Source organism: Nymphalis io, chromosome 3 (genome assembly GCF_905147045.1).
Source record: "Nymphalis io chromosome 3, ilAglIoxx1.1, whole genome shotgun sequence".
NCBI lineage: Eukaryota > Metazoa > Arthropoda > Insecta > Lepidoptera > Nymphalidae > Nymphalis > Nymphalis io.
Genome location: NC_065890.1, coordinates 9,794,790 through 9,816,919, shown reverse-complemented (window position 1 = coordinate 9,816,919; position 22,130 = coordinate 9,794,790). Strand labels below are relative to the sequence as shown.

General features: G+C 33.2%; 1 protein-coding gene across 1 annotated transcript in view; it reads left to right on the top strand.

The window, feature by feature from the left end:
• Nucleotides 1-334: 334 nt before the first annotated feature.
• LOC126780728 (T-box protein H15-like) overlaps nt 335-22,130 on the top strand; it is a 67,012-nt gene continuing 45,216 nt past the window's right edge. The window contains exons 1-3 of the mRNA XM_050505393.1: nt 335-686; nt 7,108-7,269; nt 8,881-9,046. Of these exons, the coding sequence (XP_050361350.1) occupies nt 548-686; nt 7,108-7,269; nt 8,881-9,046 (467 nt within the window). The 5' untranslated portion in view covers nt 335-547. The remainder of the gene's footprint in view (nt 687-7,107; nt 7,270-8,880; nt 9,047-22,130) is intronic.

The window sequence follows — 22,130 nt, the reverse complement described above, 5'->3', positions numbered from 1 at the left end:
AACTGGAAGCAGTTGATTAAAAAAAAAAATATTTTTAATATTTAAGAAACTAAGTGATTAAATATTTGAAGACAAAAATAAATTATCTGAAATTCGGTTGGTACGGAATGTATATTGTATATTATTGAATACTAACAATGAATTATGATGGGAGTGAGCAAGTGATATGGAATACAAATTAAATAATAATGCGATATTGTTATGAGTAGGGGTGCCGGCCCCCGCGCGGCGACAGCGGGTAGCGCGGCCAGTGGTAGATGGGGAGGCGGCCCCGCCCCGCGCCCCGCCCCGCTCGCACCGCTTCTCCTCGCGCTCAGTCCGCGCTCAACCGCCGTGTCGCTTTCGCTTGCGACTTCGCGCCCGCTGTACTATCACGACGGACTCTATTATCACGGCCGCGTTTCGAAACAAAAAAATGTGCTAATTTTTTTTTTCGGTGGTTCATTAATTAAATTTAATTCATGATATAGGTTAATACAGGTTTATTGAGAGACAATGTGTCGGACGGAATGAAATAGTGGATTTGGAACTGGGGTACTAAGTGTTGATGGATGTGGAAGGGTGGGGTTCCAGGATGGTGGCGGAGGAGGGTAAGACCCGAGCCACGGACTTCTCTATCGCGGCCATCATGGCTCGCAGCGCGGAGCAGCCGCGCAGCCCCGTCGCGAGATCGCCGCCATTTCTCGGTAAGATAGGCCTAAGTCTGGAGCGTCAGGAACAACTATCCTTCAGCTCCCAACATCACCATGGAAAACCAGCACATTAACACTATCTATGACACGCCAATGAGAAATTGAAGCAGTCAAACTATGAGATGTTTGATGCTTAGTGCTAACATGTTTTTAAAATACCATTTTATCCAGAAGTTAGCGATTAGAAATATCTTAATTGATGCTTAAACAATTTCGGAATCAATGTTTTTCCTCAGATAAATTATAATTAAGTAATAAACACACTGTCATTTATAACTCTAGAAAAACAACGTCGGTACTAATCTTTTAGCTTAGATTTATTTTTATCTGTGACATTTATTTATTTATAGGCAAGTCTAAGATTTATTTATACATAAACATTGATTAAGGTTCTCTTTATACCAAATTAACGCACACTTCGATGTATTACACTAGTTTTAAATGCGGCTGAAAACACCCGACGGTATTGAAACTAACCGCCTTCTTACGAAAAAGAACAGCTTAGTAAATTCTATTTAGAATAACTAGCTATAATTATCGTTGTTTGTAGGTTCCATTAAAAAATACTGCAACAAACAGTTTTCAGTTAAAAAAGACTAATACGATTATTTATTAAAATAATTTCAATTATTGTTTTTTTTTTAAATTTATATAAGCGAATAATTGTATCAGAAAATATTTATTTCTTTACAATAGTTATTATATTTTCTGGTATATAATGCCAAGTAGGACGATAATTCTTAATAAAAAAAAATTGACTGACAAACATAGGAGAAAAAGATACTGAGATGTTTTTGTTGCTTGTTTAAAGAGTTTTCACTGATAAATATATAATTTATTTTTATTCTGTAATTTAATAAATTTTAAACGACACAGTGTCGTTTAATTAATTATTGTTTTAATTGTCTATTTTAATATGCTTTATTAAAATTAATCCATTTATTAGAAATTGTATTAATTTTACAGTTTATTTTAAATATACTAATAATATAAAATAATTACATTCCTATTTGCGATAAATATTTAAAATTTTGTAAAATAAAAAACTATTTTAGACTATTAAAAATAGTAAAAATACTTTTAATTATTTTATTTACCTAGTACGAGTATTTCCTTTTTTGATATTTTAACTTTGTCTAAACACCGTGATTAAAATATATTGAACCTATAAAATGTACAAAAACGTATTTATTCGCGTCTAAAATTCCTAAGCAAATTATATCTGACACTACTGAATGTTGAAGTCAGTTGGACCTTACTTTACCTTTCTCCGAAGCATAATAAAACAGTGGTCTGTCTGGAAACCGAAGGGCTTACTAATTGGAGAGGTCTGCGCAGGCGCAGGCGTCGTGTTGCCGTTCGTTATTTGGGATTAATTGTGCGGAACCGAACGCGGTCGACACCGCCCGCCTGGTGGGACACGCTATTTACAAAGGAATTACAATTTTGCTTTAATTTAAAGAAAGTATAGTATTGTAAGTTTAACGATTAGGTATATGAACATATAATAATTAATAGGTAGGCATAATAATTATGTATGCCATTATTTTAAATATCCGATAATATTCGTTTCGTTCGTTATCAGCTAAATAAACAATCATATATCAACAATTTTCTAAGATAATTTTTTCAGGGTTCGAGAAATTGCAAATTTAGTATAATTTTTTATTCAATTAAAAAAGGTGCCTAAATGATAATCCGTTTTATCGATTATATGTTACCTTCTACCTACTATTCCGAATAATAATGAGTATCCAAATTTTATATTAGTTTATATAAATATAATTCACCGGTTTGGAGATTGACAAGCTGAGTTAGTCCTAGGTAAGGTTACTTTATGTATTACAAAGACTAATGACCATGAATTTGTAGGACCTTAGATATACATAAACAGTTTGGCTGTTCCATTGGTTTACAAAGTATCAAAGTTTTCGAAGTTTACACTCTTCTCTCGGTAAGGATATAAAACCGTTCATCTGGCGATTGAACTCTTTTGGTCGGATTTGCCGTTCCATTGGATTATGTAATAGATGGTACAGAGAATGCGCCTGTGCTTTGTCCAAGCTCGTTTGGATCACTCAATCATCAGATTCAATCACAAAATAGCAACAGGTATTTAATATTGTTGTGTTCCGGTTTGAAGGGTGAGTGAGCCAAATACCACACACACCAGGGATGTAACATCTTAGTTCCAAAGGCGGATACACGTTGGCAATGTAAGGAATGATTAATATTTCATACAGTGCCACTGTCTTTGTGCAGTAGGGATCACATACTATCAGGTATCAGCGGGAGAACCAACGATTTATGTCAAATTGCCTTTCCATCGCGCTATAAAAGAGGGAATGATAACACCTGCGTTTGCGCACTTACTTGTGTACTAAAATATCTATTGCTTAATTGGCTAGTCTTTGTATCTGGCTACCGGCCGTCAATTTGTTAGAAAGTCATTCTTACTATTGTTCCTTAAACCACAATAATTACTTCATTTGAAATTCTTGTAATGACAACAACAGATACCTATGTGGTCAAAATATTTTTTCTATTTTGAGATCATGTTGATGCAAAAAAATATATACTACAAAGTTTTATATATAAACCTTTGAATTTATTAAATTTAAATGAAGTAATTAATTACGTCCACTTTCTGAAACGCTGATTAAATTCAGTTTAATGAATTCTATTTCAATCTGAATGGTTATTGGTCAGCCGATGACGCAGTAGGTGAGCGTTCAGTATTTATTATTTAGTCAGATTAGTAAATCGTACCTTAAAAAGCTGGCACTGTAATGTGGAGATTACCTTGTCGAAATTACACAATGAAAGTTTCTAAATCTTAAAGGAAAATTCCTTAAAAGATTTCTTCTTTAAATACTAAGCTATTTGTACATACTCTAATATTATGAGGAGTAAAGTTATGTTCGCTTGTTTTTTACACCGCCAGTGCGAACTATAACTTCGTTTGATGTGGGACTTTCATATTATAGATAAATTAAGGCTCTTTATCAGAATGTTTATCTTTTGGATTTTTTTGTAGCTATAGTTAAAAATTATATATTTTGATGTAGAAATAAAATTGTCGGGCGCTTTCCATGCGAACGTTTTCAAAACTAAAGCTAATATATTAGAATTTGTAGATCTCTAATGTATCTACAGATATAAAATCAATGACAATTTATTTTATGGAACGCAGTTTGTCGCAGTAAACATTTTTATGTTTAAAAAAGGATAGAAAAATTGAAAACTTTAATTCGATTTGTTTTATCAATATCATAATAATTTTATTTGCTTTCTTCAAATATATTTACAATTTTAAACGAGTAGTTGTAGAAATGTATAAGGTATACAAATGCGGAAATAGAATAGTAGTTATAACGAATATCTATTTGTTTTATATTAGGTCCTTACATATGAAATTAGCGTTTTGTCGTACTGACGACTTTGATCTAAAATATCTCCTCTTTGGTTAAGAATCTAAATGAATTTATAAATTTGAATTTGAATTCAAATTTATAAATTCATTTAGCTGATACATTTGAATTTTGAAAACAGTCATTCATTTGTTTTTTCCTCATTATTTTTTTCTTTGGTGTCGCTTATTACCGCACAATGGAGAACATGAAATATCGGTATATTTACGAGTACGAGTTCTAGCGTGGCACCAGTGCTGCAGAAACAGCTCGAAGGATTAATGATGTGTACGGCGCTAGTGTCGCAAAAGAGCGCACGGTACTTTTTGGTTTCAACGTTTTCGTTCTGGAAATTTCGACATTCAGAACCAACCCCGTGGAAGGCCGGAGACCAAAATGGAAAATGAAGAATTACAGGCTATCGCGGAAGCGGATCCATCACAAAGCACTTCAAAAATAGCTGCAGGCTTCGGGGTAAGTGATAAAACTATATTATTCTACTTGAAGCAAATCGGGAAAGTAAAAAAACTTGAAAGATGGGTACCTCATGAATTGAGTGAATCGAACTTGCAAACACGCGTCGACTGCTGTGTTATTTTGCTCAACCGACACATTAATAAAGGGATTTTAAATCGAATCATTACTTGTATTAAAAAGTGGATACTGTACGATAATCGGAAGCGCTCGTCGCAATGGCTGAACCCTGAAGAACCAGCCAAATCCTGCCCTAAACGAAAATTGACTCAGAAAAAGTTACTCACAAGTAATTTTTCAACGTTCACCAAACACGAAAATTGACTCAGAAAAAGTTACTCACAAGTAACTTTTTCCGAGTCAATTTTCGTGTTTGGTGGACTAGCGCCGATGTCGTTCACTACAGCTTCCTAAAGTCTGGCCAAACGATTACGGCAGATGTCTATTGTCAGAAACTGCAAACCACGAAGGAAGAACTAGCTGCTAAACAACCAAGATTGGTCAATCGCTCTAAGCCACTGCTGCTTCACGACAACGCAAGACCACACACTGCACAACAAACAACCACTAAGTTAGATGAGCTACAATTGGAATGTCTGTGACATCCACCGTGCTTCCCGGACCTTGCTCCAACAGATTACCATTTTTTCCGGAATTTGGACAACTTCTTACAAGGAAAAAAATTCAACTCCGATGCGGCAGTCCAAACCGCCTTCAAAGAGTTTATTGATTCGTGCCCTCATGGTTTTTTTGATTAAAGGGATCAATGAACTACCTATGAGATGGCAAAAGTGCATAGATAACAACGGTGCATACTTTGGTTAGTTAAAAATATTTTACAAAAAAAAAATTGACTTTATATTCTTCCCGTACAAAACGCCAATTTCATATGTAAGGACCTAATATCTTAATACACGCTAATGCGTTAAGCGATCTCGCTCGGATTGATACTGATTCTTTTATAATAATAACATATTATATAACTTGCTCGTCAGTTTTAAGACTCAAGTCACTTTAGTGTCAGTTTCTTAAAAATTTCTACGTTTTCCCCATAACTTTAAACAATATTGCTTGAGCACTTGTTTCGCAAACTAATAGAGCTTAATATCTTTATATAGTTTGTAAGTTGTCATAGTTATTAAAACATATTATGTCGTAGAAAGTTTAATTGGCTGAATCGTTTAAATCGTTAGGAGGTATGTATTATTCGCATCTGAAATGTATAATTTGTTTGTTTAGATTAAAACATGATAATAATACCGATTTCGTTCGAACTAAATCGCAATAAAACCAAATTATATGATTATTTTCAGAAATAAAAAAAAATTATTAAACCTCATTCCTGAAAAGTACCATTTTGGCGATTTAGCGTTTATTCTTTCCAGTGACGATTTAATTATTCAATAAACTAATACAACGAAGTTGCGGCTTCATTTTATACAAACATAGTATTAATAACAAATATATTCGTAAGTATGTGAATAAAATGGAGGCGATGGAAAAACAACAACAAATATAAAATGTATTGAGTAGCAAACATAGTTGCCAAGTACCTAATAGAGGAAGTTGTATTGTATAGTTATTAATTAAAGTCATAAAATGATCCTGTTCACTGAATCATATTAAAAATATAATATAATCATAATTACATAATGGATTACTCGGCGTACTCCAGTAAAACTCTTGTCGGTATGATTTTTTCCGGAATTTCCAACAATCATGTTTAATTTAGCCAGTTTACACAAAACCTTAATTAATTATACACCTCTCTCCTCCTAACAAAACACTTGGGATAGTAACATTAAATGTGATAATGAAAAACTATATTAAGACCTACATTATATTTTTATTAATGATTTGTGTGGGACGAAAATATGAATTTTAAGATTTTTTGTTTGTGTTTTAATATTTAAAAAAAGCCTCTAGCTACTGGGTCTTGAAGAAAAATACGAACAAACGGATTTTTATAGAGTACAAATTAATGTAGGCTTCCTTAATATCGGCCTTACCTATAAAGGTCGCTTAACGTGTGAGTAGTTGTGTCTTCTTCTTTCGAATGTCAAATCAATAATGACAAAGAGGGAAATCAGTGTTCAACTAAACAATAGCTAAGCAACTTTTATAAGTAAATCAGTATTTTATTCTTCCTTGAACAAAAATTAAAAATATATTAAGAAATAACTTTTGTTTCGGTTAATTTAAAACAAATTAAAAATTTTAATTTAAACCATGTCACGTTCTTTTTATATATCTAATATCTATTTCTAGCGGTTTCCACCACCATGCCTTTTTTGTATCCTACCTATGTTACTTATTAAATTAAATTTTTACATCTACATTAATATATCTGACTCTAATAATTTATAATGTATTAAAATGGTAGTATGTCCTCTTAGAAATATTTCATAAAATCCATTAAGTTTTCCTGTATGTTTTTGTGCGATGCACAAGCACTATATTCGGTCTGTATTCTTTAAAAAGTCTTATAGTACGTTAATTGTATGTATAGATGAAGATAATTATTCTATCAGGGCCATCATCGAGACAGAGTTCTCCAGCCTCCCTCAGTTCACCGGCATCGAGCTGCCGGTCTCCCGTCCCCGATGAAGACGTCGAAGTCGATGTAGAGCAGTGTTCTGATGGTGAGAGAGAAGCATCTGACACTGCTGCACCTTCACCAGCTCCTTCATCAGGTAAATTCCTCATAAAATATAATACTATATTCCTCATATAATATAATAAAATGGTCGTACTAATATCGAATGTAAAATTCCAACTGTAGGCTTACGTCTGATTCGATCCATTTGCATAAATCTGTTGTCATCATTATATAACTTCGTGCGTCATATTAATATTTTGTTCAACGATATCCGTATATATATGTGTAATAAATCTTACTCCACGGAATCTCTTGATAATATTATAAGTTTATCTCCAAATTAAAATCTAATCCGCTACACGTATAGACTTGTGTTCCGTTATCGTAAGTGTAGGCTATGTTTATGATTTAAAATCGTATTAAATGCATGTAGGTAATTACACTTTTGACACACAATACCATCGTAGTCAACCATTGTGACGCAAAAAGTAAATTGAAGTAGTGATTACAGCACGTTATTAACATAATAAACTAGAATTCTCATAAAAGTGTTCCGTTCACATCGCATTCTTCTATACGTGTGTGATTTAAGACGTATAGAAAATCACAATATTGTCACATTGATATTCATTCAATTGTGCGTAATATCTCTTTTATGATTTTCTTTGTGTCTCAGTAACTATGTGTTTTGTTTGTAATAAAGTTACCTGTCTATCTAGTAAAGGTGCTTTTCGATTGAAATAGTTTACGATGTATGAGTTTGTTGTAACATCAAATAAAAAAATAAGACTTTTTTGGAAATTTAAGTTAAAATTTAGGTTTAATGTCAAGCGACAACCAGTTTCAGTTGTCAGATTATTACGAGAAAAAATATTCCTGCACAAAAATCATCCCATTGTCTAGTTTGCCTATCAATTATAATTATACAATATAAGCTTGAAATATATGACATAGCAAAACTTAAAGTGTCCCCGAGCGTAAATTATACATATACAACATGTATAGAATACCTTGAATTAAGAACGATGTATGAACCTAACGATATAAGTTTATCTTAACTTCTCGTGATTAAAACGTCTCAAAATTAATGTGGATATACATACTATTTGCAATTCGATACAAAATCAACATATTCTAGTTTTATTCGGCGAAAGCACACCAAGAGCCAAACACATTTACCTATTATTTTCATATATACCTCCTAAAACGGTAACACTCGATATTTGTTTACATTTTTTGTTCATAACTTAAAATAATAAAAAAGCCAATAGAAAGTTACTTTAATTAGTGACAAGATCGAATGAGTTGTTTGGAGTAACAATTAAAATTGATATAGGATGTCTAATTGCTTTGAACAGAAATTTTATAAAGAAGCCGCACAATTGCCTAATAAATAAAGCGTTGTATGAGAATATCTCATAATTATTTTTACTATAGCATAATACGAACATTTTTTAAAGAATATAATTGACTTGTTTTTTTTTTTAAAACAATTAAAATTTCTGGTATTTTTTATGTATAAAATATAATGTTATTAAAATTAATAGTAATTTTTATTAGTAGGTACCTAGCCAATACTATTAATGTACAGGTAATTCAATAATATTTATTCATATGCGATTTTATTAAAAATAAACACAAATCATCGTAGTAATTATTAATATATTTCATATATATATCACTAATGATACTTCAATACTCACAGAATTAGGCGAGAGGGATACTCCATCCCCAGCCCGGCCTTTACCTCCTCCCGTGACCTCTTGCAACTGCGAAGAACTGCTGTCAGTTGATTGTCAGCTTGAAACTAAGGAACTCTGGGACAAGTTCCATGATTTAGGAACCGAGATGATTATCACAAAAACTGGAAGGTAAGTGCTATTTTGTAATGTCTGTTTAATAAAATAGCTTTTAAATATAAAGATGTTTCAATTAAAATCTTAACCAATCATTGTAATGTAATCTTCCAAAAGCGCAGTCAGCGGAATGATTTCACTCCATAATCGCCCTAACAAAGGGTTCGAGATGGATTCATCAGATAAAGTGGCCAATTTTGCAATAATTACTCCGCGAACCCGGTCGTCCTTCAACCCTTTAACGAGATAAATTAAAAGTACATTTTTATCCTAACCGTCGGCGTAATGCCCGGCTATAAATTTACGAAGCCCCAAAGACAACAAACAGCGTACTGGGGGAGGGGAAGATGTTTTTATAGTCACGCCGAGAGGTTTATCTAAATAATTGCGTAGTCGGTGGCGGTGAGCGGAAAATTGGCATTGTGTACGCTCGGGGCGCCCGCGACGTTCAATTTGACGAGGACAAGTCTCTCCAGGACAGGGGTACACTGTAATTGACTTTAGATAATGTAAAGAGCTTCAATGCGACATATACTCGGTAAATATTTTACATATATTCCGGTGGTTAGAATACGTGAATCTTAAGAAGGTAACGGTTTCGGCCCGTTAAAAACTAATTTGTATAAATTTAGTCCTCGGCGGTGAAAGAAAACCTAATTAAACCATGCATGTGTCGGATGGAAATCTGCCACATGTGTTTCCTCGGACTATAAATTTATATAAAAACAAACAATATGATTTAAAAAATGTTGTTATTATTTCTTATTCTATACTCTTTGAAATATTTCAAAAAATCCAATAAAAAAGAAAAAAGTTGGTCGTTACCATCTTTCCCCTATTAATTGATTCAGTTAAAACGCTTATTAAGCATAGCATGGTCCGGTACAAGCAATGCCTATAAGCTCCGTATTAGTCCCGTGTCATACGTTACAGCCCCTCGCAACAAGTGCAGTTATCTAAATCACAGTAGCCGGTAGCCCGGAGAGGATTCAATCTCTGGGGTAATGTCTCTATTGTTAAATTGATAGTGTGCCTTCGAATCATTTTGATATTTTTTTTTAAATTTAATCCAACTTTAAAATCAGAACTTCGAATCAAAGTTTAATAATCACTAATTCAGTCTAGCGATTAATCCTTCTTTATAATTTTTTTGTAGAATTATCTTTGCTTAGCTAGCAATATAAATTCATGAAATTATGATACTATGTAGCCAGTATCAAGATTGTGTAGTCCTCCTACTTATAGCTAAACAGGGAATAAATCAACCCGTCCAATCAAAATGGGATATCAGGGACAAATTTTATAGGGAAGGGTGGCTGAGCGTGTTTTTAAATTGCTTTACAATGTATTGTCTATTAATATTTTGTTGCTAGCGAGATAAATCTGGGAAATTTATTTATAATAATACGCTTTAAGATATCAGGAATTACCTCTGAACTTATTACTCAGTCTCTCGGTTTTTTACGCCGTCGTAGTTTAACTATTAAACCGATCGTAGTGAAACTTAATTGTGAAGTAGCCTGGTACCAGTATAACGAAATTGCCATGTAGGCTAATAGATTTACAAGTATAAAAATACCCGTGAACACCTAGCTTAGATATAAAATAAAGAGGTAGTTAGGTACTAACTTAAAATAAATGGAAGTTTATAGCGAAACAAAAATAAAGTGGTAATCGAAAAACTAATTTATGATAATAGTGAAGATATAAAGTATTATTGCATTTACTTTTACGACAATAATATGTAAGTACAAAGTGGCTCTTATCTCCGGACATCCCGTAATACGCTTCAAGTTTTTTTTTATTACGAAGAGACTTCACACACATTTTTATCGATGTTATCATATTTTTTTGACTGTTCAAAACAAAGTGAATAACATTTATTAGTTTTTTATTATATATTTGCGTAAAACAGAAAATTCTTAGGTTTTATTAAAGCACACAAAGAACATTTATTAATTTAAAATAGAATGATAGTTTTTGTCTTATATTCAATGGTTATTTGCTTACACTTTATTTTTTTTCAGTATCAAGATATAAATAAACTATGCAATGATTTCTTGAAATACAAATTTAGTATATTTCGATATTTCACGTCGACGTTGTCACGTCACTATCGGCGCACAAGAAAATAAAATGTCAAGTTCTCCTTCATTTTTTCGATTTGTTTTGATTTACAAGCAACCATTTTACTGCTGACTTTGTTAGGGCCTAACCTGTGGACGATTTATGATTTTTCGACTTAGCGGGACAATAAGTGACACCAAAATATTTGGATCCGTCAATAAGTTTATGGTAAATATGTTTTTTAAACAGAATAATAAATCAGAAACATTATTACTTATGTTCACGTGAAATTTGTTATGTTATTATAACAAAATACGATAGTTATTCGATACCGTTATATATTTCAAAGTAATCTACTCGTCAGAAGGAATGCTAAATGATATTACTTATATATCTTTATATTATTTTGTAAAATGATAGAGTTATGAAAAAATCGTTTAAAGTAAATCATGATTCTGCAACGAGTGCTTAATGAAGTTAATATTAAGTCGCTAAGATGTTTTTTCCCGTTAGCATCGACCATCGATATCGTGATCGGTACGTCAATGCAAATTGTCCGCGTCCGCAGTTTGAACGATGACTCGGGACATTAAGTGTTTTATCGGTTTTTAATACTTGACAATTACCGAGCGATGTCCCTGGACGGATCGTGCTAATAAATACGTGTAAACTGAGACCGCTACACGATTACACCTGTAGCTTTTATTTCGTAAGAATAAAAACTATCCAAGTCAATTGTATACATAATTTTACAAATGGTATACTTAGTCACGAGTATACACTAGCATGAAACGTATTTGCTTTAAACATTGAATCTAAATTTTATATTTAAAATAAGTCTAGTGTGAACACTATACGGGTAAGTACAGGGGGGTTGAATTTTGATGTGAATTTTATAGTATTTATTCGTAAATCACTAATATATAGACTAGAAAGACATGGCTAAATGTTAAACGATTTAGCCGAGCTTACGAAGAAGTTATCGACAATTTCGTGTTAATATTACAGCTTTAATTAAATCTTGTAACAATGTATGGACCTATTCAGTTTACGGCAATGGCAAGGTGTATGATAATTTTATTTTATAGAGGTGTTAGTATGGCGGGACGGTCAAATAGCTCCTTACATAGTTTCATGTATTATGCGACTGTAACATCAAAGAAATTTATGTGAAATATTAATACCCAATGTAAATGTTGTCTTAGATTATTGAATATTTTTATTATAACATTTTTTCTATATTCTTTATTATTAATGTATGTAAGTGTATATGAAGTAATTACTTATTGCAGTGTTGATATTAAGTTAATTATATATTGCTTAAAATTTGATCGTATATTAAATCAAGATATGTCGAAATTACACGAGTTATGAATTAGCACCTGGCATTCCTTTATAGGCCGGTTCAAGGTGTTGATCGGAATAAAAATATAAAAGGCTGCGCTCAACAAACAATATTTAGTGCTCTTCTGACAGTTATTGTAGTCAATGATTACCGACGATCATGGCTGGTAATTATGTTTTTTTTTATTAAGAATAACATTCTAAACAGGTGCCTCTCTATAGCTAACCGTTTAAAAGTATTGTTGTACTATTAATGCTCATAATATGATAAGTATTATCTTTGTTATTCACCTACCTACTTGACCGAATATGAATTCGGTATTTTTTATATGAAATAGGTAGGCGGACTGACAATTGGGTCACTTGATAGTAAGTAATCACCACCATAGAGATTGGCGATGTGAGAAATATCAACCATTCCTTACATCTCCAATGCGCTATCCATCGATCAATCAAGTTACACTGGCTCACTCACCATTTAAATCAAAAACACAACAATACTATTCAGTATTGATGTTTGGAGGCATTTGGGTGGTACCTACCGCAGACGGACTTGCACAAAGCCCAACCACTAAGAAATATACAAATTATTATTGTTATCTGATTTTGCCCATTGTAACGAAAAGTCGAGATAGCCCAGTGGTGAGAAGGTATTAATCTTACCCTAGAAGACCGGGAAAATCTGACCAAGTATGTACCACCAAATTTTTTTGTGTTTATAATTCATCTCGTGTTGGGTGGTGAAGGAAATCATCAGTGTCAAATCAAGGGTGTTATATCTGCCACTAAAAATATTATAGAAGCGTGGTGGAATAAGCTCGAAACCTTCACATAAGTGGCCTTAACACGAGTTTTTTTTACAGACTGTTATTGTTTTATACCTGCTAATAATTAATTATTAACGATTGATTAAAATAGAACGCTAAAGCAAACATTGTTACAAATTGTAAATTAGATAATATGTAGAAACTTTGATATATGCGAGGTAACGTTACTGTGATTACGTGTAATTATATTAAAACAATCGCTCCACCTTGATTGCAGGTTGAGGATATATATTGCATTATCATGACGATTATGTTTTGACCAATATAACAGCGGTACAACAGCCTTCGCCGGGCTAAGTGTAATCGGTTTTAATAAATCGAGTGCAAGGAGTGCAGGGTGGATGGGAGGGACGGGGAGGGAGAACGTATGCATTAAACTTAATTGAAATTTTCGTGGCTACGTGTTATTTCGCGCTAATGCACCTTTCAACTTGACAAGTATCGTACTCCCGCGCACTGCGTTATAATAAAGAGTTCAACGCTCGCCGCGGGCGTGTTTGATTAAGATTTATATAGCAGTATTTATTACAAACACCTCGATCGGTAATATAAAGTAAAATATATTTATTTAGTAAATTAAATAATGTAAATAAAGCACGTGTGACTACAGCACACGAGATAGAAAAAAAAACTCAGAAAAATTTCGCTCGAACGTTACATAGAGTAACATTGCAATCAAATTTTAACTACAAATTTTACTCTCACTGCATCTAAAGAAGTTTCACTTCAAAATAATTAATCAATAATCGAAAACTTTCGTAAGTTTTTGGGACGATTATAGTGACGTTTGGTTGTTAGAAAAATATTTAGAACCTAACAATCAAAATTAACTACTTTTAAATTATTGTTATTTAATTTCGTTACAGAGATTTTATTTATTAGATACTTATGTATATTAATATTTCGTACAAAACTATATACGAAAATCTATTTAAAATAGAAAACATGTTATATTAATCAGGTACCTACTTTCTAGCTGAAGGACAAAAACTACTAAAATATATTACTTCATTGAAATTTTGCATAATGTAATTAACGAATGCTAATTAGCATCTGTTATTTATCTTTTTAGTTCCAGAACGTTTACGAAAGCTTGAAAAATTTATGTTAATATGTCTTCAATCTGACACTGTACACTGACTTCAAGCGTCGTTATTATTTATTAGGTACGTTATGATAATTAAAAAAAAATACGTTTCAATGATTTATAGTATAACATAAAAGTCCTATAAGCTTAAGGTTTCGGGTAGAATTTATGTAATCTTTAAATTTAAAGTGGTCTATGATTTCATAAAAAAACCTTTGAGTACCCTACATTTGAAGATTTAAATTGTTTTTCAAAGAACACCAGTAAACATATTCTAAGAGAAAATGAAGATACGCATACTCGTAACAGCCTGCGAATGCCTCACTGCTGGGCTAAGGGCTCCTCTATGCAGCATTTCTCTATACGCATACTTAAATAACCTTAAATAAAAAATGTATTCAAAGTTCTTAAGGAGGGCGAAAGGAATACGCGTGATCAAGTCGAACCCACCGGAATTAAGCTTTTTTTTTTATGTTACAGGTAGGTGGACGAGCAAATTGGCCACCTGATGTTAAGTTGTCACCACCGCCCATAGACATTGGCGATGCAAGAAATATTAACCATTATTTACATCACCAATGCGCCACCAACCTTTAAAACGAATATGTTATGATGACCCTTGTCCTTTTGGTTACACTGGCTCATTCACCCTTTAAACTGGAACACTAAGTATTGTAGATTAGTGGTAGAATATCTGATGAGTGGGTGGTACCTACGCAGACTTTAACAAAGCCATACCACGTAGTACATACTGCGAAATTATCGTAATATACGAAAGTGGGAAGGTGCTAGCGGTAACGTAGTCTATTATCCTTGTTTAATATCGTTTTACATGTGGACATGCCTCATGGTCGAAGGTCTCAAAAAGCTAACTTCAGGTTTGCAATAACATTATAAACATGATTTTTTATAAGCACATTTTTATAAAAAAATATCAAATAATTATTGTAGCTTATAAATACGCTTTTTTGCTAAAACTGTACTAGAACGTTATGAGCGTAGAATTTTAAGATTGAAATGTAGCGCTAGGCTATGTTACCTATATGATAACGATTCAAAATGACATTAAAATTTATGACACGGAAAGAAGTAAAACCTCTGGTACTGTATAATTATATTGCTATATTATTATATGGGCTATTCTGTACGAACAATCGAAACTCATCGCAGAAATCGGTCACATTATGTCAGAAAGTGATATGCGACATTGACCATAATAAATATAACATTTCAAGAAAACACTCATTAAATTGAATATCACTATAAGTCGATTGTCAACATTTCACGGGAAGTAAGTTCTTACATAATATGTTGTAGTATTTCACATTGTTTCATTGTACCAATAAGTACTAATTAATACATAAACTTCAATTTAGGTATCATAAAAACCTATTTTTATGATACCTAGATTATTTTAATGATTAATAAAATCTCGCCTAATGGTCTTCATAACATGGAAGAAAAGAGAGATTGTTTATTTTATTTTCTAATCAAAAGTAATTGTATACAATAATATCAATAAGTATCAGGAATAGTCTTTAATTTGATTATTTATGTGTAATTATATTATAATTATAAGAATGTGTAAGCTACACTTTATTTGGTCAATCAATATGAATACCGGCTGTTATTGTAATTTCACCTTAATTGGCGGTTCAGGCGGCGCGTGTGTGCGTAATGAACCACAATCGTATTAATACAAACATAAATATTTTAAATATTACGTATTGGGGCTGAGTGTAAAATGAAAATTAAATGAGCTTTTAACCAAAATATTTGACTTACATTATTCGATGTACATATATACTCGATATTTTCACGACTTCGTATGTATTTCTGTAAGAATTAATTAATGGTTTTTTTAATACATCATACAATATATATAACTTAATCTTCATTAGCTGAGCGATATAAGTCCGTCCATCAATGCAAAAGTCGTCAGGGTAAACGTAAGCCTTTTGATAATTGTCGTCCTAGCATAAAAGGTTATATTTAGCTACAGATAGAAGCAATTCCTTTACAAAAAAATTTTGTTAGTACCTTGCTTACACGCCATCTATATTCCACGATTAGAATAAGGCTTCCTCTCGTTTTTGTAGGTTTCACCATGATGCTACATTGTGGGTTGGTGGATACAAACGAGGCAGAATTTCATCTAACACATTTATTGCTTCAACGCTGTGTAAGATATTAAATATAAAGACAAATTAAGCACACGAAGATTCCGTAGTGCTTGATTTGAACAATCCACTGTCACGGCTACCTACAAAATAATGTATATCTTGTACCAACGAACGTCCGGGTTTGTTAATATCTTACATAATTTATAAAGTTAAAACTACGCCATCCGGAATATATTTAAGAGATATAACTTATTAAAATAAGTTTTTTGTTTTACAAATAAATAAAACTGAAGAGCATTTTAAAAAGTTATTACTGAACTTCACCTGTCAGTAGCGTGTGGGTCAAATATTGCAATTTATTTTTAAACCAGTTCCAAATTACCGATTTAGCTTAAATATTGCACACATTTTTGACATGGGGTTCATAATTTTAATTCATTTTACCACATGCATTATCTTTTTTTATTTTATTTAACTTAATTTCCATAAAAATAAATGAATAATTAAAAAATATTGAAAGATAGATAAATGAATAATTTATATACAATAAATATTATCAATATTGGGTGTCAACCATTTTGCCGTATAAAATTTCGTATCTATGGTTAATATAGTACTTTATTATATATATTAATATCATTTTAATTAATATAATACTGTAGCAACAGTAAATTAATTCATGTAGGGCTATTATAATTCGATAACTATTGGTAGAATAAGCTCCAAACCTTCTCCTCAAAAGGGAGAGGAGGCCTTAGCCCAGCAGTGGGACATTAACAGGCTGTTACTACTACTACTTACTAACTATTGGTTATGGGAATCGTAAATTTTTCCATCCATGCTGTACTTGAATCCCTAATAATTCAAGAAATTAATTTTCTTCATTTATTTTATAATATTAATATTATGAAATTGTACGCTTATGAATGTTAATTCGTAAGATTTGATTACTATATACATTTCGGTTTAACCCATCACATATAAGGCATGCGTGTATTGCGTAGGAATAATTGAATAATAATGGTGCTTCTCCAATTCTCTTTTGATATGATCGCCTGACAATGATCATTTAGAGGCGCAGTGATTAATGATAGGAGCTGCTACTGCTTGTTGGCTTTAATTCAATATAATATGATGTGCACTTGAGACACAATGAGGCACCCACGCGTACTGCGATTCGTCCCGGCGCGAACTGTCAGCTACCGTTCGTTTGCTCGCTTGTTCACTGGAGCTTCTATTCTTACTCGAATGTTTACTGTGTCAAGATTTTTTTTAATAAATACAAGGTCGGCAATCCTTTAGATGAACTAAGAATAATAATTGAACTTTTTATGAAAAGTTTAAAAGCAATATGAATTTTATTTATTGTTATGGTCAATTGAGAATTTGAAAAAAAAAAAGATGTAAAAACACAATAAATCCTCGCTCCCGATGAAAGGTCGATGGCTCGGAACGACGATGATTGATTATGTAATCATGAAGATCAGGTCATTTTAGGAGGCATGTAGAGAAAAAATCATCCGACTCACGGCTCGTTGACGGCACATTGAAGAGCGAGACCATTTAACTGTATCTGTAAACAAGATTAATCAAAAATTTGAAAGTGATTTTATACGTCATTGCACGTTTAACAAGGCTGGCTTGTTATTACGAAAGAAATTTTAACTATGCTTAAGGAATTCTCAATGAGTAAGATTATTTAAAAAAGGATGTCAATATCTACTTCGCTAGAGGTTAGGGGCAACAAAACCCTGTCCGTCTGTCGACGTACAATTAGCTGGCCATTGTGTGCGGGGCATTGTACACCTTGCAATTGTGAGTGCGCGGGCGCCGCACGCCGTGTTGGTTTTACTCCTACGCCCATTGTGATCTCCTCAATCGTACGCGCATTACAACTACCACTCAACGAGATATTATCTACACTATTATGAGCTTAACATTCAATATTTCAATTGTTTTCTCAATAGCCTTGGTGTATTCAAACTAAATTTCTGTGATTGAAATCGTCTATTAATCAATGTGATGTATAATACGGTGATTTCTTTTGAGATAGCTAATAACTGTGGAATTCGGCGGTTATTATAATGAGATAGAGATAATTACCGATTAATGAATGTGATCAGACAACAATAATTCAAAAAAATATTGTATCCAATAAAAAAGCTCGTTTTATCAGTTACTGATAATAATATAGCTCGTGATTGGTTAACCGTTCGTCAAAAAACAAAGAAGGTTAACGTAGAATGTTTAGGTGACCACCAGCGTTGGGTCAGAAGTCAGGTTCGGTCGCGCGTGGCCGTACAATACGCGCGTAATGAAGTGGGCGCGAGGGCGCGAGGGGGCGGCATTGTACCCAAACGAGCCATTGTAAGACCGCAACGTCGACCCCCGACCCGCTCGTTACTGCTGGCCTCGTATCCCGGAACTTGCTCTTGTTAGCCAGCTCTGACTAACGTTTAATCTAGGCGAATAAGACCATCTGTTGCAACTATTTAGACACTACAATATATGTAGATATTATTTTAGATATTATTTATTTGTTTTGTAAATTATTGACAGTATTGTTAGCGTATGGAGTTTTATAGATAACTAGCTTGGAATTCAGTTTGTGATTACAAGAGCACATACTAAAATAACTTTCTGGATAGTGTTTTTTTAATGGTGAAATAATTAATAAATCGGTTCAGTAGTTTTCTAGTTTATCGATTACAAACAACCATTTTTTTATCCATTATTATATATATTAAAAATAAATTATCACAAAATATTTTAACGTGTAGGGTCAAGGAATTCTGTTTACTTTAATGATGTTAACAATAATTACAAATAAAATAAATGAAAAATCCTTTAATGCAATTATTTTACCGCGTCATATGTTGTTTTAGTTGTTCTGGTTTCGATTTTCATTAGTAGTTTCACACCCTGAATGAACAGTTGTGGCGTGAACGGTTCAAATTGTAACAAGCCCGAAGCGTTAAAACGATTCATCAAATAAAATCGAATATTTTATCTCTCATTCTACGAATTCATGAAAGACAAGGATAGTTATATCGATATCCATGACATTTTTTTTGGCGAAGTCTTTTTTTATCAACCCCTGTTTGTTATAAGTTATCGTCGATTCCGGGTGGCCGTGGTTGTAGTTTTGTTACAAAAACATCATCATTTGACTGCTACGGAAGTAAGGGCTGTTTAAGGTGTAGTTAAAAATTATTGAATGATCAGCAGATGTAGAGGATGTCGACACGAAGCGGTTATTCTAGTATTAACTGCTTTATTATCAACGATGGTATAATTACTCGGAAACCTCATGGTCTATCATACTAGCTATTGCTATTATTAGCTAGCTAGATATTTAACTTTCTTTGATAAATTAGTGAACGGTTCGATTTTTTTAAATACAGAAACAACTTCTTAATATTCGACGGCTGGGCAAACGGAAAGTTTGTAGCTTATTAAACGCAAGCATTGTAAGTCGGTGGATAAAAAGGAGCCAAAATTTCAAATGACATTTGCAGGTTTTCTACCGATGTTTTTATTCAATGCCGATAACGAAATGAATGAAAAAACACATATTAAGCAAGCCTGGACACGCCAATCTTTGTTATAGATCTATTTGCTACACCCACTGGTTTCGGAAATACAAATAATCACCAATTTTCATGTTTTAAGGTCTTAAAAGTTTCTTTAATTATCTATTAGTTAGAAGATGCATGTGCTCGATTTTTTTAGAACATTTTTATCTCTTATATGTCTTGTGCACAAATTTGAACGAGCATTATTGCGTAATAACTCGATTGATTCCAGAAAATACGATTCAGTAGTTTTTTTGTAATAAAAAATCACATTAAAACTAAAGATGCATAATACCGTGTCTATGTTAGCTTAGATAGATCGAATCAGATCCAGACAACTTTTCCATTGTTGTACATTTGTATATAAAAGACGACACGCACCGTGTTACCGGCACGCATAAAACACACTAAAGTTTTTACAGTTTACGTCTAATGTGACCAAATTGTATTCGTTACCGGCGCCGCCCAACAATGAAGTCATTATTTTCCATTTCCGCGCCAGCGTTGAGTCGATAACTCGAAAATGACGGCCATTCGTACAAACAAGTCGACAAGTATGTAATCTGCTCGTACCTTGTTATCAAATCATGTATTTGTAGGTTCTTTCAATCGCTTCGTCTAGCAATTTAGACCACGCGATACTTGATTAAATGTATCCATTAACAACACAATAATTTTCCATTTTTCCGAGAATAATAAATTTAATAGTGGATTTTTTTATTCCAACAAGTTACCTCACCCTGCGCTTATAATTTGTAAAAGTTTAACTTTTTTTAAATATATTTTGTCATCATATGGTTACATACGCAATTCATTTTATTTTAAAGTTCTCAAGTCCTATCATAAATTATATAAAAAATTATAAATGAAAAAAATTGCTATTATAAAATCTATTTGTACACCAAGCTATAGGCAATAATTATGAAAATGTCATGACATCTTTATAATATCCTCGGTGTGTTATGAAAGCATCATAGCCGTGTGATGTCACGCGAAGCGCTCATCAGCCACGGTCGACGTTCATGTTTCTTTATAACTCACTTGGGTACTGGCGATGGTGATTTGTATGATAATCATTTCACTTCAATAACATTTAATAGTCAATGTATACCTACGTTTTTTAATTCTAGCATATCTGTATTATTTTCTAAATAAGCTAAACAAATATGCTTTATTCTTTGCTATAGCAAAATATTAAAATATCTAAAACAAAGAGTTCGAGAATACGTTGTTCTAGTGTAGCTACAACGTGGTAGGTACAAACATATGACGTGAAATTTCACGTTGTCGACCCCTCTTTGCCGGAACGGAGTAGCAGTATGGCGGGCGTCGGGCGAAAGCAGGACGCACGAGGCACGGCCGCGGCGGTTTCGTACATCGCCACCCGTCCGCGCCCGTAAGCTCGTAATTTGCCTTTCTATTAGAGCGAGGGCGTGAAAAAAGGAAAGCGTTTACGGCGTGTTTAATGGGAGTGAGAGGGAAGAAATATGACCGCCCGTCGGGAGAAGGGAAAATTTTGGTTTTCAGACTTTTTGCGGAGATGTGCATCGGATCGCGGAGTGCGAGGGGGACGGCGATATTTGCGAAACCGCTCCCTGGAATAATTAGCGGAAGTCGTGGCTTAGTTTTCCCCCGAACAGGAGGGTTGCGGGAAGGGAGTTCCTCTATTTGTCGTTTAAGAGTTAATCAGTCGAGCGATTCGTCACCCTCGAGAGCTCCGCCGGCGATATTATATCTTTATTATGAGACTGCACTATAATAAACTGGTCCGCCCTAGGCTATTAACGAAATTGTGATTATTGATAATACGTTGTATATAAATCTTTAGATTGATGTATTAATTGCTGTAGTTTTAGTTTCGGATACAACTTAGTTTAGCTGTCCCTCAATCATGTGTGGCTCTTGAATTCAATACGATAATGAAAACGAATATATGCTGTGATGAAGGACTTTGTTTATTTTGAAAGGGTTGCCTGTATCGAGGCGTAATATGTCATTAGCGAGGGAAGTGACAAATGCAGCAGTAAACACAACCCGTGCGTCGACTGTCAATTAGTTATAATGGCACTCTACGAC